At 42.0% G+C, this 24,022-nt stretch overlaps 6 protein-coding genes across 7 annotated transcripts; 3 read left to right on the top strand and 3 right to left on the bottom strand.

The window, feature by feature from the left end:
- Positions 1–4,368: 4,368 nt before the first annotated feature.
- LOC117898760 (putative odorant receptor 85d) lies at positions 4,369–5,852 on the top strand. Its single transcript, XM_034808385.1, has 3 exons — positions 4,369–5,382; positions 5,442–5,597; positions 5,665–5,852. The coding sequence occupies exons 1-3, from the start codon at positions 4,369–4,371 to the stop codon at positions 5,719–5,721; spliced, it is 1,227 nt and encodes a 408-aa protein (XP_034664276.1). The 3' UTR covers positions 5,722–5,852.
- Positions 5,853–12,672: 6,820 nt separating this feature from the next.
- Positions 12,673–14,300, bottom strand: LOC117898223 (pachytene checkpoint protein 2 homolog). Its single transcript, XM_034807457.1, has 3 exons — positions 14,165–14,300; positions 13,720–14,086; positions 12,673–13,662 (listed from the first exon to the last, which is right to left on the bottom strand). Exons 1-3 carry the CDS (start codon positions 14,212–14,214, stop codon positions 12,829–12,831), a joined length of 1,251 nt encoding a protein of 416 aa, XP_034663348.1. The 5' UTR covers positions 14,215–14,300; the 3' UTR covers positions 12,673–12,828.
- A 6-nt stretch (positions 14,301–14,306) lies between these two features.
- On the bottom strand, positions 14,307–14,925 carry LOC117898234 (39S ribosomal protein S18a, mitochondrial). The gene is made up of 2 exons (XM_034807472.1): positions 14,784–14,925; positions 14,307–14,727 (listed from the first exon to the last, which is right to left on the bottom strand). The coding sequence occupies exons 1-2, from the start codon at positions 14,878–14,880 to the stop codon at positions 14,357–14,359; spliced, it is 468 nt and encodes a 155-aa protein (XP_034663363.1). The 5' UTR covers positions 14,881–14,925; the 3' UTR covers positions 14,307–14,356.
- A 16-nt stretch (positions 14,926–14,941) lies between these two features.
- Positions 14,942–15,684, top strand: LOC117898235 (protein KRTCAP2 homolog). The gene is made up of 3 exons (XM_034807473.1): positions 14,942–15,071; positions 15,126–15,426; positions 15,484–15,684. Exons 1-3 carry the CDS (start codon positions 15,068–15,070, stop codon positions 15,599–15,601), a joined length of 423 nt encoding a protein of 140 aa, XP_034663364.1. The 5' UTR covers positions 14,942–15,067; the 3' UTR covers positions 15,602–15,684.
- On the bottom strand, positions 15,616–16,817 carry LOC117898226. Its single transcript, XM_034807461.1, has 4 exons — positions 16,622–16,817; positions 16,162–16,545; positions 15,839–16,108; positions 15,616–15,774 (listed from the first exon to the last, which is right to left on the bottom strand). The coding sequence occupies exons 1-4, from the start codon at positions 16,766–16,768 to the stop codon at positions 15,682–15,684; spliced, it is 894 nt and encodes a 297-aa protein (XP_034663352.1). The 5' UTR covers positions 16,769–16,817; the 3' UTR covers positions 15,616–15,681.
- A 1,122-nt stretch (positions 16,818–17,939) lies between these two features.
- LOC117898222 (protein krasavietz) lies at positions 17,940–23,998 on the top strand. 2 transcript variants are annotated; one of them, XM_034807455.1, is made up of 9 exons: positions 18,561–18,698; positions 19,082–19,161; positions 19,949–20,197; positions 20,271–20,371; positions 20,846–20,984; positions 21,242–21,407; positions 21,821–22,064; positions 22,135–22,477; positions 23,464–23,977. In XM_034807455.1, the coding sequence occupies exons 3-9, from the start codon at positions 19,960–19,962 to the stop codon at positions 23,499–23,501; spliced, it is 1,269 nt and encodes a 422-aa protein (XP_034663346.1). In that variant the 5' UTR covers positions 18,561–18,698; positions 19,082–19,161; positions 19,949–19,959; the 3' UTR covers positions 23,502–23,977. The 2 variants fall into 2 exon arrangements, with proteins under 2 accessions (XP_034663345.1, XP_034663346.1); XM_034807454.1 differs by lacking the exons at positions 18,561–18,698; positions 19,082–19,161 and adding an exon at positions 17,940–18,087 and having other exon boundaries at positions 23,464–23,998.
- Positions 23,999–24,022: the final 24 nt, after the last annotated feature.

Below are 24,022 nucleotides of genomic sequence, written 5' to 3'. Positions count from 1 at the left end.
CACTTCACTAACACACACTTCACTTTCACATATTGCCGCATATTTCCATCGACGATCTGCTTCTAGCCTCGCTGCTGTGCTCCTCCGCAAATGATCTTGATTTTTTATTGATTTCACTAACACACACTTGTTGTTGTACACTGCACGATACTTTTTCCCGTTTAGTTTCCCGAATTTTCCCTTAATTTCCCGATTTTACCCGATTTTTTCGATTTTTCGCGGACCGAATCCGTACCGGACCGAACGCGCTGACAAATTTTTAACTACTGAGTGGGGATGAGGAAGCTGCAAAAAAAGTAAACTGCGTAGGTGTTGGTGGCTTGGGCCGCGCTCCCCTACTCTTAAATCTAATGCACATACATTGTGACGTGCACTTGGGCCTACTGCTCTCTGGGATTTTGAGCTAGCCGACCAGACCAGATCAGTGTAGGGTGAATCTACGTTTTTGCATGGGATTTGCGCTCTCTTTACATTTAGCTAATGAGGAAGTGAAGAGGAGAAAGAATAAGAAAACATTGAGAGCGAGAGAGCAAAGTAACGGCGAAAGATTGCGAGACTGAGCTGTCGTTCTTTTTGCCTTGTATGAGTGAATAGGAGATACACTTGGATTCTTGGTGTTGGTGGATTATCCACCAACTCATGGAGTCGCTCTCCTACTTTTGACTCGGAAATTGTAAAGGGAGTTACATTTAAGATTTGTTATACAGAAACCATCATAATGCGCCGTTTCTTCTTTTTGCAAATCGAATGCACATTTATTGTATAGAGCAGTTTGACCTTCCGTCTCTGGAATTTGGTGCAAGCCGAAACTCTCTTTGCTTTTGACTAATTGTCAGTAAAAAGGGGAGAGAAGAAGAAGATGCGCTGCTGGAGTGCAGGCTTGAATCAAAATGAAATAAATCGTCCCGGAAAAGATTTCTTTCACGTGATCTCGTTCGGAAAATGCTTAGAAAAATGTGGAAATTTTGAATAGAGTTACATTTAAGATTTGTTATACAGAAGCCATCATAATGCGCCGTTTCTTCTTTTTGGTTGTTTCTGGTTTTCGTGTGAGAGCGAGAGAGCAAAGTAACGGCGAAACAATGCGAGACTGAGCTCTGGCGTTCTTCTTGCCTTGTATGAGTGAATAGGAAAGACAATTGGATTCTTGGTGTTGGTGGCTTTTGGCTCGCTCTCCTACTTTTGACTCGGAAATTGTAAAGGGAGTTACATTTAAGTAAAGCAAAGTAAAGCAAAGTAACTGTAAAAACAACACAAGACTGAGCTCTCTCGTTCTTCTTTCCTTATATGAGTGAATAGGAAAGACAATTGGATTCTTGGTGTTGGTGGATTATGACTCGCTCTCCTACTTGCAAATCGGATGAACATTTATTGTGTCTAGCACTTTGATTATCGGTCTCTGGAATTGTCAGTAAAAAGGGGGGTGATGAAGAAGATGCGCTGCTGGGTTTAGCTACTGCAAATTAATCATTCTGGCTATAATAATGGTCCAATCGGATCCCAATTGGTGATCTGATAGATATGGCGTTTTTAGTTTTCTGCTATCTTCAAAATTGTCGATTTGGGAGGTTTCCGCCCTTTTGCGGAGGCGGAAGGGGGCGTGGCTCATTTTTGAAATACACTGGTTTCAGTGTGAGCATACAGCAGTCTGGAGCCAAAATTTGGTGGCTATTGATGCTGATCAAGAATATATATACTTTATGGGGTCGGAAACGTTTTCTTCTTTGCGTTACATGCATTCACTTTGTGCAAAAATACAATATACCCTATTTACTCTTCGAGTACCGGGTATAAAAATATTCTTTATTCTTAATCAACTTGGAAGTGCCTTATGGGTGTTGTTTAACGGTTTTTATTAATTCTTCTCGATTTCTTTATGCAATTGGTATATTTTATCGCTTACTATATTTAAACTATTGTCCAAAAGTTTGTTTCCTGAAGTTTTTATTTCCAGAGCGACCTTCTCCCACTTTCTACTCCTCTCTTTGGCTCATGGCTCAATATTTCCAATACATAAACTCTTTTTTTACAATTTCCTTCCTGTAAATTTCGAATGTAAATTATATTAAATTTCTGAAAATTACTCTTAATGCTTTAAAGTCATTTTCCTATGAAATATAAAATACAAAATGAATAAATGCAATTTTCAACAGCAGCTTACGGGCATAAAAACCCCTTCAACTTTTTCTAAAATAAAAACAATAAAAGGCTTGAAGTGGAAAATAGGATTGCATTAAAAATGCATAATAATTTTTGAATAGTGTTTGTTTGCAACTGAAATAAGTGCAGGCCACTCTCCAGTAGTGGCCCATTTTGCTTACCTTGACAGTGCCCCAAAATACATTTATTGAAAACAAAATCAATGAATAATTTGTCAGTTATCTAATACATATACATATGTACATACATATATTTGTTTTCGCTTTTTTTGTGCCCAAAACTAGTTCTACACATAAACATTTGGCAAATGGAAATAATGGAAGCTTTTCGGGGGCAAAAATAAATAACTTTAAATGGCAAATAGAAATGCATTAAAATTGCATAACGCTGACAGCCCGAGGGGGGGGCCGTGGCAGCAACAATTTATTAAATTAAATTTGGTTTAACATTACAAATGCCATTAAGGAGTGAAAAATTGTGCGCAGCATGGGATAAATTTAAAATGCTAATTGCATTTGAGAAATCTCATATGGTCATATATTTCAAAGGACGGACACGTCACGCAGACACATACGGTGTACATATGTACATATGATTATACATATATCACAACGGACACTTGTGTGCTAGTATAAATAGTCTTCATTAACGTTGCTGTATGGAATAGTCATGTACATTTCATTAGGAATGCGATACGCAAATGAGGTCAAATAGTCAGAGTCCAGTGTCCCACCCAGGAGTCGGAGTCGGAGCCAGAGTCAGAGTTAGAGTGTTCTCCATTTGATTCACATCATCAGCATTGGGCTGTCATTCCACTCTCTTTGCTTGCTTCGTTGAATTGCATTTAATTGCAACATACTACGAGTGTTTTTCTTAGCAAAAACGGATAAAGGAAAAGCATAAACCAAAGAAAAAAAGGAAAGCAATCGATGGGAATAAGCAAGCAAATGGAAAACAATGCCAGCCAGCAACTTTGGCATTCTTTGAGAGCTACAAAACAGTTGATCCGAGACTACCACTCGCATTCGCACTCAAACTGGGTGTCAGTTTCCAAGAAGAAATAGAAATCCGTATGGGTGGCAGTCCTGGGCGATAGGGGGGCTGTGTGTGTGCAAACAGGCAATAGGCAAAAAACCCAAGCTAAAATACAGAAATACTCGCACTGACACGGGGCCAGAGACAAAGAAAGGATGAGCGACAGAGCGACATTGCTTCTTTGTTCAACACAAAAAAGGATAACCACAAAAAGAAGAACACAACACGGAGGGTCGATTCTTAGCATACCCTTGCACAGAAATTATAATACAAATTTGTAGAAAAAATAAGATATTTCTTGTGGTATTTATTGAATGTTTAAGGGGGATATTTAAGTATAAGCGCACTCGTGTTACATATTTCAGCTTGACTGATACCTTTTTGTAGGGTATGAACCAGCGAGGATATTTGTATGGCGTTTCCCTATCTTAGCAGCTCCATCTCTCACATACCTCTTCTTTTCTAGTCTCGTGTTTGTTGCATGTCAAATTTAATTCTGTCACTGCACAAAGGCGCACTCGTATCCAGATACACATGCGGAGATTGTGCTATAAAGATGCCTGGCTTTGATACTATTGTACCACGAATCACATAAGGTTGATCTACTGAAGTGGGCCAAATGAATTTCCGTGTGTCAGGACAAAACTAAATTGTATAATTGATTTAGGATAAAGTTACCACTGAAATAAGTAAGAGTATTAAACGATTTTACTTATTGTAATGGTTCCCATTCTTGATTCTGCTCTGAAAAAACACTTACACTGACCAGCAAGTCTTTCCAATAAAGAGCAAAGAGTCGAGCTGATTTTTCCAGACGTACATTTGTCCGCCAAGAGAACATTTCCCATTTGTACACATGTCCATTCGAATGCTCATTTGGGGTCGTACTAATCGCTGACATTTGTGAGGCAGAACATGGCCGAGGTAGTAGAGTGGAGCACCATTAATTGGGGGAGTCATCGATTTCGACTTAGGCCCAATTAGACACGCCCCCGGGATGACCAACTGTAACGGTTCACAACGCACTAATTGAGAGATGCTCGCCCCCGGTGCATGGCAATCAAAGAGGCGTGGCACTTGTCAAGTGTATGGCAACAGTAAATTATTAAATCATCGATGTTCAGGAGGGTTATATATAAGACCGGAGGTCGCGCAGTAATTTCAGCAATCACAATGGCAGGACCCGGGAACACTTCATCGGAAAAATGGGAGGCCATTAAGCTGGAAAGGTTTTTGAGGTATGCAAACACCTTTTACCTTTCCATAGGAATGGAGGCCTACGATCATCAGGGGAGAGGCAAGATGCGAGCGCTCTTCCTTCGTTGCATATTTATCGCACTCATCCTGAACCTGAATGCCGTGCTGCTCTCCGAATTGATTTATGTTGTCTTGGCGATTGGAAGTGGCACAAACTTCCTGGAGGCCACCATGAGTCTATCCTTCATTGGCTTCGTGATCGTTGGAGATCTCAAGGTGTGGCACATCTGGCGCAAGAGGGATCAAATCACCCAAGTCGTGCGGCAGATGGAGCAGCTGCATCCCAGGGAAAAGCATCAGCAGGCGGCCTTTGAAGTGGCAAAGCATCTGAGTGGATATAGTCGCTACAGCATCTTCTACTTTGGCATGCACCTGGTGCTGATCTGGACGTACAATCTCTACTGGGCAATCCACTATCTGGTCTACGATTTCTGGCTGGGCATCCGCCAGTTCGTGCGGATGCTGCCGTACTACTGCTGGGTTCCATGGGACTGGAGCACCAACTCTAGCTACTATCTGATGTACGTGTCCCAGAATGTGGCGGCACAGACGTGTCTTTCGGGACAACTGGCCGCCGATATGCTAATGTGTGGCCTCGTCACTCTGCTGGTGATGCACTTCAGTCGCCTGGGGCGTCGCATCGAGGAGCATGTGGCTGGGTTAGTCTCACCGCAACAGGATCTGGCGTTCCTCCGGGCAGCTGTCGTGTACCATCAGCGCCTGCTGCAGCTGTGCCACAACATCAACGAGATCTTTGGCGTTTCGCTGCTCTCCAACTTCGTGTCCTCTGCCTTCATCATCTGCTTTGTGGGCTTTCAGATGACAATCGGTGGAAATATCGATAATCTGGTGATGCTTGTCCTCTTTCTATTCTGTGCCATGGTCCAGGTCTTTATGATCACCACCTACGCCCAGCGATTGCTCGACGCGGTGAGTGCGAAACGCTGAACTTACTTTTGTTTAAGTCTTATCCAGACCTTTCCGTTAAGAGTCAGCACATTGGCGAATCTGTCTACAATCACGACTGGTTCCAGGCGGATCTTCGGTATCGTAAGATGCTCATTGTCATAGTCAAGCGATCCCAACGGGCGAGTCGCCTGAGGGCTACCATATTTCTCAACGTATCACTGGTCACAGTTTCAGATGTAAGTTTTGCATTGCAAAAGGTTGAAACCAACTTCATATTAATTCCTTCTCCTTCGCTTCTTTCAGCTCCTGCAATTATCGTATAAATTCTTTGCCCTTCTCCGGACAATGTATGGGAAGTAGTAGCTCAGTCAGACCTCATGGGGAGAGTGTGAGGAAGCAGCAGCAGCAGCATGTGGCAGTGACAATACGAGTGCGAGTACCAGTATGTCAGCGGAATCCACCAAATCATCGTTCGGCAATAACTTACGCCAATTGCCGCAAAGAGTTGTGGCTTCTAATTAAACTAAACCAAGTAGCAAAGGGGCGATGAGTAGCGCGAATCGGACGACGTAGCATGGCAACGCGGATGGGGAATCGAAGAGCGGTCATTTAACCACAGAAGCAATGATTAATTATCGCCATTTCGTTTGCACAAAGCACTGGGCAACAAGGGAAATTCAGGACAAAGCTTTGGCACTGCTCTAAAATTAGCGCCAGTCTGACCCACCCATTGCCCTTTGGTCGCTCTCTGCATTGGGGGTTTGACCCACCCCTCTTTCTTCTCTCTCTCTCCCGCGCTCACTTCAACCTGCGATTCACCTTGCACAATCGCTCATTGCTTTTCCTACCCGTGGCCAATTTAATTAAAGATTTCCCAGTCCAACCTATGCATGAAATTTGCTTCCATCAAATCAGGGCTGCAAAAGCTGGAGGGCAATCACACGATTCTGTTAGTCATTGGAGCTGTGCCGTAAAGTTCACAACAAGTTGGCTTAGCTGGAACAATTTTTAGTATTTCAACAATCAGTAGAAGTTCCTATAGATCACTCGATCAGTAAACTTTGTGGACTCCTTTTAGCTTTCCATCCCTGCTGGCAAATCAAGCAAATTACAGGCATATTTAGGCAGGGCGCCTGAACTTATGCAGCACACGAAAGTGATTGCAAAATATCTTTTTCTCACTGTGAAGTGGCTGGCAAATTGCAATTTTTTGTATGAATATTTAATTGAAAAGTTGACACAAACAGACAAACAGGGAAGCGGGAGCTGCGTTGAGGCTAATTACATTTCTACGTCTGTCCTGCCTGAGGAGAGAAATGATAGTAGCAGGGCGGCTCCTTGGAACCTGCTCGCCGGCAGATGGATGGCAAAATTGAAGAATTTTTTCAATTAAAATTACTACAAAACGAAGAAGTCGGCCGACAACCAAATGGCAATCAAATCGGCCAAGTAAGCCGCCGGATTGGAGGGGGCGAATGGGTAGCGCTGGGAGCTTAGGGCACGGCTGACAGTCACGCCCTAATCTAATTAGAAATAACACGCGTCACGAACTTGACTCTGAGGACGGGAGGCGTACCCGAAATGAGGATGCGAATGCGAATGAATGTCGATGTAGCGATGCCTATGGAAATGTGCTCTAAATAGTTTCGACTAATTTCATTTGCGTTTGCAGTTTTCCGTTTGCCAAAAGTTGGCAAAAGTTTATTTTTTTTCGGTCAGACTGTCAGGCCCAGTTCCAGTGGTTCCTCACGGCTGAAAGGATGGGTTGGCTGCGACCCAGACCGCATGGTACTACTCTCATTGGGTGCTATGCCGCCATTAATCAAAGTAATTGCAGCGACACAAATGACAGCAAGGAGAAAGGTGAAATTACTTTTCACACACACACACACACACATCTGGATGTTGTCGGGCTTGCGGCTAATTGAAATGCAGTGCAGGAGGATGGAGCAGCAGATGTGAGGAGGAGAAATCTATTTCGAATTTTTAAGTATTTACTAATTGCAATTTACTTTACTTGTTGAACTATTCCTAGTGGGAATCGTACTCAGTCCCTTTAATATTTTAATTCATTTATTTACTATCGGGTATCTTAGTGTCGCGGCACGTAGATGTTACTCTAAATATTTGGACTGATTTTAACTACAGTCACTAGATTTTTGCTATTTTAAAGTTATTTAAAAACTTCTATTTTGGTTGAATCTTTTGAACCATTTGTTCCAGTTTTAAGAGTTGGCCAAACAATCGTTAACAGTAACTCATTCACTTCCCTGCACCTCTGTTGGGGTAACCGGGACTCATTCAATTTATATTTATACATTGCCCAAAGTCAAATAAATTAATTCGTGCATCCAAAACTTTTGGACATACTTTGTGTGCATGTGTCTCTCTCTCTCTCTCTCTCTCTCTCTCTTACTCGCTCTCCCCTCCGCCTCTCATATCACAGTGAAAATGGAGCCAAATGGAAGTCGAACTCTGGGAAATATTGGCTTTTAAAAATGTCAATATACGAAGCCATCGTTCGCTGATTTGGCAAGAAAATTGCAATTGCAATTGCAACCAACTTTTTGCGTTGTGCTCTCCTCTGCTGTGCTGTGCTGTGCTGTGCTGTGCCGTGCTGCATCTCTGTTCCCTCACTCGCTCGTTGAGAAATTGTATTTCGTTTCATCAAATGAAGAAAAATCGTACATTTTTATAAGGCCAGTGCGAAGGGGGGCTACCATTGTCCAGAGCTTGGCGCCACAGTTGCTGCTGCTGCTCCACCCGCTGCTGCTGCTTCTGGGCGTCCTTTTTCTTCTCCTGCTGAGTTCTGGATTGGAGAAAAGGAGCAGAGCAAGTACTACGTCACTTTGTTGTACCCTAGCAGGGAGGTGTTATGATGATTTTGAGCAGATGTTTGTTATGCAAGAAAAGCAGCTTCGATGCTTAAGTGGCTTTAATATCCATTTATGTTGTCTGCGAACGATGGGAACTTTTAACTTTTAGTTTATATTCATTGAAAGATAACAGCAACAAAACATTATAAATATATCTTCCATTGAAACATGGCCTAGGAAGGGTAGCTTCAGCTTCGACCCAAAGCCACTTTTTATTTCTTCTTGTCTGTTATTGAATTTGACATATTTCTTTACAGTGTATCCATATGTATGTATGTATGTATGTATGGGCATGTGCATTGGCGGATGTGTGTGTGTGCTTGCATGAGCATGTGTGAACAACGTTCGGCCAAGGGATTAGCGTCATTGCCATTTTTGGCGCATTTCTCATGTGCCCTAAGCTCCGCTAGTCGGATGCGACTCATCTCCTGCCATGCCCCCACTCCTGCCTCCCCCATCTTGTATGGTGTGACTGCAGTTTCGTCTTTGCATTGCTTCGTATCTGTGTGCGTGTGTGTGTGTATGGATATGTATTTGTCAATTTTCACTCACTTCATTTAAGTAAACACATTTGCTGCATTTCATATTTCCAGTCACGTTCCAGGCATAAATAACCCACACACCAACGCACACATACATACGCTGAGAAACGTAACGGGACTTATGCATGTACAGATACATACTTACGTATTGGTACAAGAATCTAGATACGAATTACGAGTCTTTGTTCTCATTTTCAGTTCCTCCAAATTTACCATTCCTTCAAAATATTTAAATACGAAATGAAATATTTATATATTTCGCGAGCATAAACTTTGAGGACTCCAGAGCGATTCTATCGATTCTATTTCTATCGTATTTCTTTACACATTCGAATGTAGAAATGTATATAGGTATCACAATCAAATAACATTTCGTGTTCCATCTCCCCACAATTCGAAGTGAAATACAAATTGAGAACACAACTGTGTTGCATTTTAGCTTGACTTTACTTGGAGTTGTCGCATGGGTCGTGTCGTGGCAGGGGTCTCATCGTCTAATACTAAACTTATGTACTTGTAGTGGAGTCATAAGTGAGAGGAGTCTGTTGACAATCCATTTGGAATCTCCCCTACATCATCACATATCCCTTACCCTGACACACACAGTCCTATTTGAAATGAAAATGGCTTTCAAAAATATTGAATCCTGCGTTCTGAAGGCAGCTGAAACTTAATTTAGCCCAATCTCCAGCGCACTGTAAAACCAACACTGTGGCTGCCGTTTTTTTGCTCGGTCGGTAGCTGCAGCCAACAAAAGTTCTTGGCTAAAATATATATGTATGTAGGTATGTACATATGTACATAATTAACGATCCTTGGTCAATAGCTAAACAATTTCCAGAGCACCAGCGAAATATTTGCAGCTGCTGCAAAGAGAGTTGGGGCGTGGCGCCGCCAACGTCGTCGTCGTCTGGCTGCCAGCAAACCGCAGGAATTTAAATTAAATCAAAATTGCATCGAATCTGCCAGCCATGAAGCGGTTATGGGCCAGAACTTCAAAACAAGAGTAAATCGTTGATGGTTTTGTTTGGACCATAAAATATCTATTACATGCTGCGATTCCAAGGAAATTTGAAAACAGCCTCATCATTTTTGGACATGAATATGTGTGGCTATTTTTGGCCCAACAAATATAAACTTTAAGGCCACCTTAATAAGCATCCAGGGACACTCAATGTAGGACAAATGGAACCCTAATCCTAAAGCTGCAACCAATGAAAAGCTATCGATTTCAATGCAGGCTCAAACGATTTGAAATGATTGAATTTTGCAGCTTTTACAGCAGCTTAAAGCATGTTGATTGTTGCTTGTGTGGAGAATTTAAATTTCTTAACGCCCACAAAACGGTAAGCTTTCAAATCCAAACAATAAATGTGAAACAAATGCTCCAGCAAAAGCAACAATTGGAGTAGGGAGCAGAAAAACAGCACAGCAGTAGCTGGATAACAATGGGAATTTTGTAGTTGTCGAAGCAAAATTTTCCATATTGCTGAAATGCAATTGGAAAATGCTGCTTACAGGCTTCCCTCCACCTACCCACCACCCATTCCCATACACAGAAAACGAGAGAAGGAAAACATAAATAAACGTAACCATCAATAGTTCAATTCTCTGTGCTTCTGCATGATTGTGCGGGGAGTGTAATGGTTGCTTGGGGGGAGGATGTGGTCCTGTGTATGCGGACCGACTGCAACCGGCTCAACAAAATACATTGCACATTTATTTCGCAATTTATGCCAGGGGAATCTCTCCCTCTATCTCCCTCCTATTACCCATATGGACAGTTGTTGCAGTAGCGTAGGAGTTCTCAGCAAAAGGCTTGTAATTTTTTCCAAGCTTCCTTTTATCACTTCCTATTTTTGTTCCCGCCCCTGGCCACAGACATGTTGTACAGAATGGTAAATATTTTTTGAAAAGGTTTACATGCATAGTTTTTACTAGCTAAATATGGGGATTAATAGACTGTTTTTAACTCTCTTTTTCCCCGATCCAGGAACTACGGCACTGGTCACATTTTTATTTTATTTCGTTATGTGATCACACCTTGTTGCAGATTCAAATGTGAGGCTTACATTTTCATTTTGTTGTCCAAACGAAAATACATCAATTAAATATTCTTAAAAGGGAAAAAAGTTTGGTATTGCTCCTAGTTTTAGGCAATTTGCTTCGTCCATGCTTCATCATAAACCACCGCCAGTTGGACGCACAAGCGAAAATTACAAAAGAGAATGCACAAGAATGCATGGACATTGACTCAAGTCTCGTCGATTAGAGTTTTTTGGCTTTGTTTTAGGTCCTAGTATCAAGGGATTCTTCCAGGGACAGTTTACCTTTCCTTCAATATACCTTGTGAGCAGACAAAAGAGTGGCAAAAACAGTGCAATGGAAATGGGAATGAAGACCGATGAATACTACCATCCATTGATAGCTGCACAACAAATAAACAAGGCCTTCGAGCATAAAATGTAAAAATCAACAACCAACGTTGCCAGATGAGCTGGAAACTCATCTCCCCTGGCAACCCTGCCACAACATTGTGCAGACTTGAATGAGCGAGAAGAGAAAAACAGAGATATCTTTGTGCTAACTAATTGCTTCGCCTGCACACATCATCCATACATCCATCAGATCCATTTCCAGATCCGACTGAAGAAATCCTTTCTTTTTCTTCTTCGACTATCGAAACAAAAGCCACACCATTCCATGACAAGGCCATAAACCTGCTGCCCCATTTACGCTTATCGTCTGTTGAGCTGCTTGCCATACAGCCATCCCACCCACCGCCATTTAGATGCTGACTCTCGTAGCCACCATGCGCCACATTTAGATACTGATTCCCGCTTGCCGTGTGGCTAATAAACCTTGTATATTTTATATGCCCCCCGGCAGAAGGACGGCAGGATGGGAGGCATCGCATCACATTTTCATCAACGTGGAATCTATTTTATCGCACTCTCGCCCTCATTCCCTGGCACCCATCTACATTTTATGGGCCCTGCAGCTATCCGTTCGTTCACATAACTCGTGGCGCCCACTATTTGTCTATTTTTACTGTCTACCGAACCCGGTTTATGGCCACCTGTCGTCTGTCCTGTTGTCCTTTTACCCCCTTTCCCAACCTTCCAACATTCTATTGTGTGAATCTGTTTTTGGCAGACTTTTTTCTGATTTAATTAAAGGTCACAAAGGTGTGCTTTAAAATAGAAGGAGGAGTAGAGTGCGTTGGAGAATTATGTATCATTATTCATTATTTCATCGATTTGCGATTACTTTAGGGTCTAGAGAATTATTTATCTTTAAAGCAGATTTATCTATTACTTTAAAGTTTAAACTACAACTCAATCGTATGGAACATATTCTCAAGCTGTCATGACTTCCACTCAAACTTGCATTTGTGGTGCAACTTCTTAGACATAATGCTGCAGATGCTGCCGCATTAGGTTACCCCCTCCCAAATCGATTTGGCCCAGAGCTGATGCAGTGAGTGGACGACTTCCAAACGGATGATGCGGATCAACAGGCAGCATCAACACAAAATCAAATTGTCAACCAAATTTGATTAGTCGTCACTTGCACTTGCAAAGGCAAGGGATCCAGGGCTCCCCAGATGACGATGATGGCTGGTCCGCCCTTGTATATCCCTTGTCCAGTGTGTGTGTGTGTGTTCTTAGCAGACAAACGAGTGCGTAGGCAAAAGTGCTGAGATTGCATAGAGTCCGGCACGATGTCTGCATGGAGATGAGCCGATGTGGATGCTTGCAAAGAAATAACAAGATTTCACGCTTGATTTTCACATCAAAAGCTTGATAAAGAAATGGAAAAAAATCCCTGTGTCGTGTGTGCAAATGAAACGAAGCAGCAAAGCAGAAGGCGAACGCGGAGGCGGAAGTTGCTCCTGGATTCAGTCTGGGATTCTCAATTGTTTTTCATTGTAAAAAATTGAAGTTTACAAAGTTTCGCATTTGATGGAGATAAAGTGGAGAGCTTCTGTTTTTTCTTTCGGTTCATTCTCATGGGAGAAATTGGTTTGCTGTGCTGTTGACTTGGGACTACTCCGAAGACTCCATTTTCAAGAGGTGGTGCTCGCGCATGTTCTGCTCCAGGGCCAGCAGCAAGGCATCTAGAAAGTCGGATAGGAAAATCTTTCCATGCTGCTCGAAAAGTTCACTGGCGGTGTACTGGGCGTGGGCGAGCAGGGGCAGCTTTCGCAGGGTGCGACCGCTGAGGCCAACGCTGCGCTCGGAGAGATTTGTGAGCAGTCCCTCCTCGATGTCTTCGACCTCGACAGCCTCGCACTCCACAATGCCCGCGGACATGAGCTCGACCAGCATGCTCTTGTAAATCGATCTGATGGCCGGAACGGCCGGATAGCCAATGTATTGCCGGATATCGGCTCGATCCAAGAACGCGAGATCGATGCTCTGTGCCAGGTTGGAGGTGGCCAGAATGAGCACGTTGGGTCGCGTCTTGATTTCGTCCAGATGTGTCAGTAGCGCATTCACCACACGCATGGCATCGCGCGGCTCGTTGCTATTCATAGAACTGCGAGCATACGCCAGCGACTCCACCTCATCGATGAGCAGGCAGACCAGATTGTTGGGGTCCGCCACCAGCTCCCCGATCTTGGCAAAAAGTCGGGCCACCAGCTTGCCACTCTCCGAGAACCACTTGGAGAACAGGCTGTGGCTGTTTATCTCCACCAGATGTGTGTAGGCATAGGCCTCATGCGTCCTGATGGCCAGCTTCTGTGCCAAGGCCTTGCAAAGGCTCGTCTTCCCAGTGCCGGGTGGGCCATGGAGCAGTATCAGACGATTGCAGGCAATCACATTCGTGTCCACGCGATGCTTCGAGAAGGTCAACGCAGACAAGGCGAATTTCAGCAGCTGCAAACACCACAAAGATGCATACATTTGTCATTTATAAACAAGTGAAGAGCTTACCCTTTCCTTCAGTCCTTTCTCGAAAACCAGCGACTCCCACAAGCCCAAAAACTCTTGGGAGGGCAGCAAGACGTGATTAGCATCTACGACAGCCCCGCCATCAGCATCGACGCTGCCATCAAAGAGGCCAGAGCCTGCGGTTGCCGCAACTGCATGCGGCTTGTAGAAATGAAAGCAGAACGATCTCGTCTCCTCATCGATCTCTGGCCTACCGCCGCAGTCACGCTCCAGCAGAATACTCGCAACCAACGAGGGGTCAGTCTCCTTCAAGTTCGGCTTGAAGGCCACATTCTCGGGCAGGTTACTATTTAATACCAAGAACGCGTTCACAGCCGGCGTCAGTACAGATCGAAGTGCCGGTATTGGTCTGTTAAAATAAAGGGAGGAAATCAATTAAACTGCAACAGAAACAGATAAACGCAACAGGTGCTGGTGTAGGACTTACTGGTCGGTGCTGTGCAGCCGTACTTCGACGTGCATTCTGCTGGTCATCATGAAATTTTTGAAATTTTGCGGGAATCTAAAAAGTTTAATTGACAAGCGACGCCTCAGAAATGTGACCGTTCTCGAAAAGTTAAAAAACGGAGCGAAGCTAGTATTAACATATCAACACATTTATTGCCCATTATCACTAGTTTTAGTATTTAATTGTTGACTCGAGGAAATATTTGTTGAATTTCTTCCAGCCGTATCGCTTTTTCGGATCTTTTTTGCTCCACGACGGGCCCAGGTTGGGCATCAGGCCAGCCTTCTGGGCCATCGTCACCAGGGTGCCCATTTTCTTTTGCTGGCGATAGCACAGGCCGGTGATGCGCCTGGGCAGCATGCACCCGTCGGATCGGACGTACTGCGACAGGATGAGCACGTCGGTGTGCTTGATATCCAGGCCCAGCGAGCATTCCGGACAGAATTTGGTCTGACAGGCGGATTTCAGCAATTTCTCGGAACGCTCAGAGTCTATATTCACGCCCTCATATGTCCTCACATTGTTCTCCTGTTTCTCTTGGACTGCAAAGAATTTCGTTGAAAGGTTATGAAACAACCAAACGCCAAATCCAACTTACTCTGTTTTAACAGCTGCGGCGTGGTTGTGGCCACGCTCCGTGTCTGCCATATTGTGCTTCGGAGCGTGCTAGTCGCGACTTTCAGCAGGGAGGCCATGTTTCAGGTGGTTTTAATTAAAAAATTGGGTAAAACAAACTTAACGCAATGCAATGTTGTGATGGCTAAACTGCCAATCACTTGGAACAGGAAAACATCGAAAAAATACCAGAAATACGCGCACATGTGAATGGCGCTGGAATTACTCGTACAACAAAGACGCAGCGCCGGCGAATAAAAAATAAATATGTGTAAGCTGGACTTAAATTGAAGCGATTATACATTATTAATGATAACCATTGCAGCTTCCTCAACTAGTAGCAAGAACACGCTTGTCTCCTCCATCATCTCCGGCATACTGAGCCTGGTTATCTTTGCCACGCTCCGATTCTGCGCCGACTGGTTCAATGGCTCACAGTTGAATGTCTTGGTGGGCGGCTACCTCTTCTCCTGGCTCTTCATCTTGAGCCTCACCTGCGTGTCAAATGCGGAAATGCTGATCTTTGGCCCGGACTTTCAGGCCAAGCTAGTGCCGGAGATACTTTTCTGCATGTCCCTCACTGTGGCCGCTGCGGGAATTGTTCATCGTGTGTGTGCCACAACCAGGTAAATAAGAGACGCCTCCTTCCTGCCGCATATGGTTAATGTTGGTTATTCTTTCAGTATTTTGTTCTCCCTGGTGGGTTTGTACTTTCTCAATCGAATCTCCAGCAAGTATTATTCCACTGCTGTGGTGACCGTAGACGCACCGGCCCGAAAGACTGCAAAGAAGTTCAAATGATGCCCCGACAATCATGAATCGAATCTACAGCTTATGCTTTATGTACTAATGATAAAATATGAACTATAATTACACCTACACTACGCTACTGTCTCAATGCCCACTTCCGATGTCGTTTCGTTGTTTTCTTCAGTCAAATATCGCAATATATTTTGGTCTATAAAGCGCACTAGCTGTGAAGGATAATGACATGTACATAAGTGGATCTCCTTGGCTGAAGTTCTATTTTGTACGTACCTTAAAACCCGATTTACTTAAGAGATTTGTATGCTTCTCCTCGATCTTGTCGCGCAACGACGTGAACCATTCCGAGATTTCTGTGGCTATGGGCGGCATGTCAAATCCCTGGTAGCCCGCCTGCCTCAGTCCCAGATTGCACGAGTTCAAGGCCGTAGAACTCATAAGCAGAGAAAATGATTTGACTAGAATGTACGTCCTGCACAGTGACCAATCAGCTAGGATTGTTTCTTGGCTGATGGACTTAACCATGTTGTAGACCTCCCACATCTGCACAAATAAAGCTATTAGACAAACATTTGCCATGATTTTAATGGACTCACGTTACGATAAATGTGCAGAACTAGGGAGGTGTTGGACAGGACGCCTATGAAGGCGCGCAGCAGTCCCAGAGCAACCATCTTGCCCGTGTCGCAGGCCACCAGAATATGTGGAATCGCCTCCAGCATGTAGATATAACGGTGCTCTTCTTGGCAAGGTATCAGCTTAAAGCATTCCAGCATGGTTACAGTGGCATAGTGGATCATTGTGGGCTTCAGCGTATCCGAATAATTGAAGCTAGCGTTGAGCAGCTCCAGGCGTTCATTGCACTGGCGTGGTCGATCCTTTTCCACCAGCAGGAACACCAGAACAGACACTGTGTATAGCGAAGTCACTTCCTCCAGGGTCATGTAGTCATCCATTAGTCTGAGAAAGCCCTGACAAAGCTGTAGTTATGATGATGAAAAGGATGATTCAATCAAGGCCTTCAGGATCCATATACAGACTTATGTTTGTACGCACCTTGTCCACATCTGATTCCGACTGCGCATCCACGCAGAAGCTGTAGCGCTGAAGAGCTCGCATACGCAAGAGAACATCACGAAACTGCTCATATTTAAATTCAGGAACGCTAAAATCGGCAAAATCTGATTGTTTTTCTTTAATCATTTTATCAAAAACAAACCACCCAGCGCCAGGCCAGTTGTAGAGCTGGTCACACTTAAACTAACTTTTTCGTTGAACTCAGTGCTGCCAACGCAGCTATTTAATAGCAGTTGGCTAATCCAAGAGGGGACCCTAAATTAAGAGATTGTTGAAAATGTATTCATCATCCGGGAAAAGTTACATGTGCAATGCTGAAGGTCCTAGATAGCTCGAAATATTAAACCGAATTTCAAAATTGAGGAATATCCTCGGTATTTTTAAAGAATTTTTAGAATATTAAAACGTTTTTTTTTTATATTTTGAGGGCCACAGATAAAGCCGCTGCCACCATGATGACCATTTAAGGTGATTTTATAGAATTGAGGAAATGTTGGAAATCTCAGGCTACAGTCAAAGCATATACTAGTCAGTCTCTGTGTTACCGACAATATATCGATATAGACATAAACATACAAAGAAAGTAAATAAAAAGGGAATAAAACCATGCCTTTTCTAACATAAATTCATTATTAATGTTTAAAGGCAGCTTGGAAAGCTGAAATCTAATATTTTAATTTTAATACCATACAAAGGTATATCGGCTGACAAGCAACAAGTGGTCAAATACGTAAGATTGAATTCACGCTACGTTACATCCTGGGTTTTATGCTTTTTAGTTTCAATCTTATTTTAAAACAAACTATCCAATCCTGTGGAGAATTCATTATTGAATCGGATAAAATTATAGTAATTTTAAAAAGAAAATCAAAATCGAAGGAAATTGTTTAGGATTTACGTTATATGTATATTATTTGTGGTACAAATCTGTGGGATTCGTTGAATAGTTAGACGATAATGATGATTTTTTCATCATTACATGTGTTTATACATGTTACATACACTTACATACTGAACACAAAGCTCCCTTGCTTCCAGAAGGGGTGATTTGAATGAAAATTAAAATACAAATTTGTAAAATATAAGGTCACAAGGTATACAAATTAATAAAAATTAGTATTTAAAATACGTCAAATTGATTTTTCAAACGGATTAAATTACTGTTTCAGTGGGAAAGGTTTTTGCAAGCTGGTAATATTAAATAGAACATAAAAAACGAGGAATTGCATTTAGGACTATGGTATATTTACAGTATATTTCGAAAATGCAAGGGTATGTTTCGGTATATTTTTGAGAGTAATGCGGTATGTTTGACCGACAAGTCCACAGTCACACTACAAAAAAAATTCGTGAGGTGCAGACAAAATTTTTCGACAAAAAACAGCTCAAAAAGCTACACAAAAGTTACTTTTATTCCCAGCAAAACAGATTTTTTTGTTTTAATCGTAAGTACCAAGCCAAATGTATACATATTATTAGGCTCAGCACACTACGAAAGTGAGAAAAATAGATTTTCCATTCCGCCATTGACGGCCATGTCTCTTTTTTCTTTGTCGAAGAAAGAGGTTATGTACGAATTGGTAGGTATCATACATGCATGCATACATACTAATGTATAAACGAGGTTTACTCATCAAGTAGCCAGCCAGCAGACGTTCACGCAATAAACCATTTAGGGGCAGTTGTTTAGGCCTTTGTTCGACTGTACCCCTGCTTAAACATGCCTACGTATGAACATTATTTAATAAAAGCCACAGAAATATGCATACCTTGGCCCCTTGTCCCTACCCTCCCTCTATTCGTGTAGTATGACAAAGTGTCGCTTCAAAATGGCGCCGAACCACATGTCTCTTCGTTATCGTCTCTCGTCGAACGGTTCGGCACGATTCGTGTGTGTCATTCGCTTTCTGAATTTCATTTAACAAAGTGGTGTGCGCAGGCCAGGACTGACCGGGGGCGCTGAGAACTTGAAGCAAACATAATACTTAGTAACCGATTGTGATAGCTGTTAAAAATAGAATTCCGGACAAAGTCTGAAATTTAAATTCACAAAATTGTAATCACTAAATACAAATTCGAAAACGTAAATTCCGTTATAAAAGATTTTGTCGTTTTCTCTCTCTCTTCTGCCTTTGTCGACTCTGTGTGGCTGGGTGTGTGTGTGTGCGTGCGTGTCAATATTACAGTGCAAAAAAGCTCGTAAGCTAGAAAAGACCGTAGTCGGCGAAAACGAAATATTATATTCTACATCTGCCTTGATCTGTGTCCGTCTGTGTTTAACGTGTGTGTATTGGTAATCGCTGTGCGAGGTTAAATTAAATTACACATTTTAAACCCCACACACACACACAGCCGTAGCTCTCTCTTTAAATCGTGAAAAGCAACAGGCACACACGCACACATACTCACCGAAATTCTCCCTTGAATCACACAAATCAGCCCCCCCTGCAAATTCAATAACTGACGAGGACACGCGGAAGCGGCAAAAAAGGCCAAACTTATTTCCGTTAAGCGAAAGTGTAAGTTAACGTTCAGTCTTTGTTCAATTTTTCTCCTTCTCTATGTATTCGCTAATTGAATGTTTGTGTACTTGGAAACGACTGCGTATTTTCCATCTTTTTGCGTTTCTGCGTTTGACAATTTCCCCCCGCAACCAACGGGACCACACGCAAACATCGGCACAAAGGTATGAGTGTGTCTTGTATGTACAATGACCTCGTTTCCCTTGCTCCGAGCTCTGCCCGAGCTGCTCCACAAGTAACAACGTCAAAAATTTCACTTTATTCTCGACAGTTTCTTTGTCGAATTTCGTGTATAGGCGGGTCGTTCCCTTGCCTTGCTTTTGCAGTTTTTCTTTTCTCTTTTCTCCGCTGTTTTCTGTAGCTCTTCTCTTGTTGGTTTTCTGTACTTCTCGCCTTACTTTTTCCGTCGTTCTTCATCTCGAGTTGCCTTTCAGTGGTTCTTCTGCTCGCGTTGCTTTCCCCTTGTTCTTCTTTCGGCATTATCAAACTGTAAAAAGATTGTGTGTCTGTGTGTGTTCGCGCTCTCTCTCTCTCTGCACTATTGTGTTTGTGCTTGAGCATGTGTGTGAAAGCACATGTACACTCGGCAGGCGAGGATTTTTAGGTTAGACAGCATTTCAAATTCTCGCAACATTTAAAACAACAAAACATCCGATTGGAAAGCTAGTACTTGTGAATCGATCTTGTGACCTTGCTTATAAACTCAACCAGTTTATAGTTGAACACTTAACTGATATAAGCACTAAATTAATTGTGAAACGTTTACACATTCATCTATCTGCAGCAATTTATTGTATGAGTCAAAAAATAGAAAGACCAGTGCTATCGGGTCAACGCATCAAGACCAGAAAAAGAGATGAAAGAGAAAAATATGACCCAACGGGATTCCGTGATGCGGTCATTGCTGGTCTCGAAAAAACTGATGGCGACTTGGAGCAAATCTCTAAATATCTAGACATCGCGGGCAACAAGCTCGACTATCGTCGCTACGGTGAAGTTCTCTTTGATATATTGATTGCGGGTGGTCTATTAGGTAAGTAACACTTAACTACTGCCAGTTCCATAGATAATCATAATCGTAACATTCGTAATTCTCTATATTTCAGTGCCTGGTGGTTCCATTTCTCAGGATGGCGAAAAGCCGCGCACCAATTACTGCATCTTCGATGCCCCCGAGAGCATGGAATCCATGCGCAACCATGAGCAGGTTTGTTTACACTTAAAAGATCATATATCCGAATCGATCCGATTCCAGTGTGTTTCTGTGCTTGCATATAATTAGAACTGATTACAAGCTCAAAAATGTAGTCGGTGTCAGATTATGCCACATGAATCGCCACATATTTACTTGTCTTTGGTTTGTTGTAAACAACCTAACGATCCGAAGATTTCTTATGTGTCAACAACAGCTGCTATAGTATACATTATATACAGTGCACTCACACCTGGAAGGTCACCTTTTTCAATTGCATATTATTAGAACCGGTTACTCCATCTAAACGATGCAATCGGTGTCAAAATATGCAACATGAAAAGCAACATTTTACTTGTCTTTATTTTGTGTAAAAAATAAAACCAACAATCTAAAGATTTCTTCTGTTGCAACAAAATTAAAACGCCTTGAAGATAATCAAGTAAAAGTAAAGAACTTTCAATAAATGTATATTATTTTCGTTTTCAGGTATTTGTTAAGCTCATCAGACGGTACAAGTACCTCGAGAAAATGTTCGAAGAGGAGATGGGTAAAGTTCTATTATTCGTAAAGGGCTTTACTCCAAGTGAACGCATCAAGCTTGCGCGAATGACTGCGCTCTGGTTAGGTAAGTGTTCAGAAAACCCTTTAGCTCCTTAGAGCCCAGCCAGCGTACATATAGTCGAGTCTAGATAGACCCTTGTTCGATTTACAGCTGAGATTGGGCTAAAGTAAAAGTTACTCTTGGTATACTGACTCTTGGATGCAAATTTAACCAAATCCAAAAGCCACGAGCCCAAGGACAAGAATAAATAAATTTCCTAACTAACGCTACGTTTCATAAATCGAAGCTAATTTTTATTGATAACCTTGTCTTATTCTTAGTTAATGGCTCTGTACCGCCAAATGTGTTATTGGTACTAAATAACGAGCATCTGATCAAGGATGGCATTGCACTGGAGTTTCTACTGGAGCTATTTCAGACGTTCAAGCAAGAGAAGGGCATTGCATATCTGATTCAGGCGCTTAAAAAGGGTGGACTGGAAAGCAAGTAAGTTTTTCATTTAAATTATTGTCTTTATGGAATGTTCTCAGGAAGATGTTATAACCAATCAGTTGTGTATCTTTAATTGATGTTCCTAGAGTGATTTTAATGGAGTTTTATTTAATTCGCAAATGAACATTGAGCTTCATTTGGGTGTCGATTTAATTTCGTACACTTATAAAAGTTTATAGGTTCGAATATGGAATGTTCTCAGGAAGATGTTATAACCATTCAGTTGTGTATCTTTAATTGATGTTCCTAGAATAAATTTCGTGGAGTTTTATTTAATTCGCAAATGAACTGCGGCTTCATTTGGGTGCCGATTTAATTTCGTACAAATCTATAAGATAAATAAATTTAAGATTATTTTCGTGGACTGTTTATTAATAGGTACATATTATAATTTTTTCTCCTTTAAGACTTATGGACTTTTTCCCACCAAACAAACGTACTGAGGAATATTTTAAACAAGTTTTTCTTGACAAGGAACTCAATGAGATCGTCAAGCTGCATAAGGCGCAGGCTAGCCAGGAGGCCAAGCGTGAGCTTCAGCAGACCCTCATCGATGATATCAACGATGAGAAGGCACACAATGAGATAACCGCTGACATTAAAGAGTTTTCGGCACGCAACAACATTCCCGATCATGAAATAATTGTTATTGTAAGTCAATCAAACGATTGATTGCCGAGAGAGAGACTTTAATTTAATATTTTTTTATTTTTGTGCACAGATTTGGTCTACCATCATGTCGTTGGGCGAATGGAACAAGAAGGAGGAGCTGGTCACTGATCAGGCTGTTCGTCACTTGAAGACGTACTGCACTTTGTTTCAGGCATTCGCCTCAACAGACCGCTCGGAATTGGCCCTGATCCTTAAGGTTCAGGAGTTCTGCTATGAGAATATGAACTTTATGAAGGCCTTCCAGAAGATCATATTGTTGTTCTACAAAACAGAGGTCATCTCCGAGGAGATCATCTTGCGCTGGTACAAGGATGGTCATTCCAACAAAGGCAAAATGCATTTCCTCGAACAAATGCGCAAGTTTGTCGAATGGCTGCAATCAGCCGAAGAAGGTAAATTAAATATGAACTTTATAACGGAAATGTTCGGGTTGATTTGAGTGCAATTTTTGAGAATGGTCTTGTCCTGGATGGCACTTTCGTTGTACAAAATTGCAAGAGCATTTGGGTTTTTTGCTTGCCTCGTTGCTCCATAATAAAACCAGAGCAACGCAGGCCAATGAAAACCTGGACAAAATTATGGTATTATACTCGCATGCCTCTAACCAAAATCTTGGAGTGCTACAAACTCCATTGTGCACAATTCCAAGAGGTTAATTTCGGTCATGCCAAAGCAAATGAATGATTGGGTGTCCATATAACTATTCATAGTTACATTTGGCCAATAATCGTTTGGACAGACAATTCATCTTTAGTCAAATTCGCGTTGCATAGTCCCAAGAAGAATAACCAAATTTAAATTTGTTAGTTCTTAGCTCCGAATAAATCCAAGGTTCGTTGTAGCCATGAGGATTTTATGCCAAAACAAATTGGGTCTTATTGTTGCTTCTCTGGTTCACATAACGCCACAGCAGCTCCGTATGGTACTTAACCCCAGACACAATTATGGTATTCTATGTCGCATGCCTCTAACCAAAATCTTGGAGTGCTACAAACTCCATTGTGCACAATTCCAAGAGGTTAATTTCGGTCATGCCAAAGCAAATGAATGATTGGGTGTCCATATAACTATTCATAGTTACATTTGGCCAATAATCGTTTGGACAGACAATTCATCTTTAGTCAAATTCGCGTTTCATAGTCCCAAGAAGACTAACCAAATTTAAATTTGTTAGTTCTTAGCTCCGAATAAATCCAAAATTCGTTGTAGCCATGAGGATTTTATGCCAAAACAAATGAATGATCGGTCGTCCATATAACTATTCATAGTTACATTTGGTAATGATCGTTTGGACAGCCACCTAATACAAATTTAAATTTATTTGTTAGATTATTTATTTTTATTAATGTTTGTAATTTTAATTTTCGAATCTTTCTAGAATCCGAATCTGAGGACGAACAAAAGAATGGCGATTAAACGCGGAGCAGCTCTCCCATAAGCAAACCATCCACATACAGACACACATCTGCAACATCCCCTCCATAGATATGCATAGCCAGCCCACATCCCAAATATCCACCCAAGGCAATGGCGAAGAGAGAGAGAATTTCTAAATTAATGTATACCCCACCACCCCCTCAATCCTCAATCAGTTCCCGATTTGTGAATGCAATATATTTCTTAACTATACAACAACAGCAAACGGATAGAATTGTGTTAATAAACGTTTAAAGATTTACAATTACCAAAAAACAAATTATCACCACACACATACAACTACACAGAAGAGGCATCTCGAACAAGAAATTGGAAAGAATTGAACGCATTATAATCCATAAAATTGAGTGGAACATCCCAGATGTATTCGCCATGTTCGAAAATGGGCTGCAGGCCCGTTTGTATGTTCGCAATTATTTATTTAACAAATCTACCCCCGGCACATATGCATATATTAAATGAAAAGAAAAAAGTAATTAGTATTCACCTTCAAGAGCGCG

Source organism: Drosophila subobscura, chromosome O, assembly GCF_008121235.1.
Source record: "Drosophila subobscura isolate 14011-0131.10 chromosome O, UCBerk_Dsub_1.0, whole genome shotgun sequence".
NCBI lineage: Eukaryota > Metazoa > Arthropoda > Insecta > Diptera > Drosophilidae > Drosophila > Drosophila subobscura.
Note: the sequence above shows the minus strand (reverse complement) of the source record. Positions and strands in the feature narration are given on the sequence as shown.

What these genes read in the sequence shown, in the direction of transcription:
- LOC117898760 (XM_034808385.1), top strand. Translation starts at nt 4,369, where the DNA reads ATGGCAGGACCCGGGAACACTTCATCGGAAAAATGGGAGGCCATTAAG. An exon ending in CCCAGCGATTGCTCGACGCG is followed by an intron (nt 5,383 to 5,441) that starts GTGAGTGCGAAA and finishes CTTTCCGTTAAG; the next exon opens with AGTCAGCACATTGGCGAATC. An exon ending in CACTGGTCACAGTTTCAGAT is followed by an intron (nt 5,598 to 5,664) that starts GTAAGTTTTGCA and finishes CGCTTCTTTCAG; the next exon opens with CTCCTGCAATTATCGTATAA.
- LOC117898235 (XM_034807473.1), top strand. An exon ending in CGTGTGTGTGCCACAACCAG is followed by an intron (nt 15,427 to 15,483) that starts GTAAATAAGAGA and finishes TTATTCTTTCAG; the next exon opens with TATTTTGTTCTCCCTGGTGG.
- LOC117898226 (XM_034807461.1), bottom strand. Translation starts at nt 16,768, where the DNA reads ATGATTAAAGAAAAACAATCAGATTTTGCCGATTTTAGCGTTCCTGAA. An exon ending in TTCTGCACATTTATCGTAAC is followed by an intron (nt 16,109 to 16,161) that starts GTGAGTCCATTA and finishes TTATTTGTGCAG; the next exon opens with ATGTGGGAGGTCTACAACAT. An exon ending in TAAGTAAATCGGGTTTTAAG is followed by an intron (nt 15,775 to 15,838) that starts GTACGTACAAAA and finishes TATCCTTCACAG; the next exon opens with CTAGTGCGCTTTATAGACCA.
- LOC117898222 (XM_034807454.1), top strand. Translation starts at nt 17,949, where the DNA reads ATGTTTGACCGACAAGTCCACAGTCACACTACAAAAAAAATTCGTGAG. An exon ending in AAGGGTGGACTGGAAAGCAA is followed by an intron (nt 21,408 to 21,820) that starts GTAAGTTTTTCA and finishes TTCTCCTTTAAG; the next exon opens with ACTTATGGACTTTTTCCCAC. An exon ending in ATCATGAAATAATTGTTATT is followed by an intron (nt 22,065 to 22,134) that starts GTAAGTCAATCA and finishes TTTTGTGCACAG; the next exon opens with ATTTGGTCTACCATCATGTC.
- LOC117898223 (XM_034807457.1), bottom strand. Translation starts at nt 14,214, where the DNA reads ATGATGACCAGCAGAATGCACGTCGAAGTACGGCTGCACAGCACCGAC. An exon ending in CGGCTGCACAGCACCGACCA is followed by an intron (nt 14,087 to 14,164) that starts GTAAGTCCTACA and finishes TTATTTTAACAG; the next exon opens with ACCAATACCGGCACTTCGAT. An exon ending in AGAAAGGACTGAAGGAAAGG is followed by an intron (nt 13,663 to 13,719) that starts GTAAGCTCTTCA and finishes TGGTGTTTGCAG; the next exon opens with CTGCTGAAATTCGCCTTGTC.
- LOC117898234 (XM_034807472.1), bottom strand. Translation starts at nt 14,880, where the DNA reads ATGGCCTCCCTGCTGAAAGTCGCGACTAGCACGCTCCGAAGCACAATA. An exon ending in GCCGCAGCTGTTAAAACAGA is followed by an intron (nt 14,728 to 14,783) that starts GTAAGTTGGATT and finishes AATTCTTTGCAG; the next exon opens with TCCAAGAGAAACAGGAGAAC.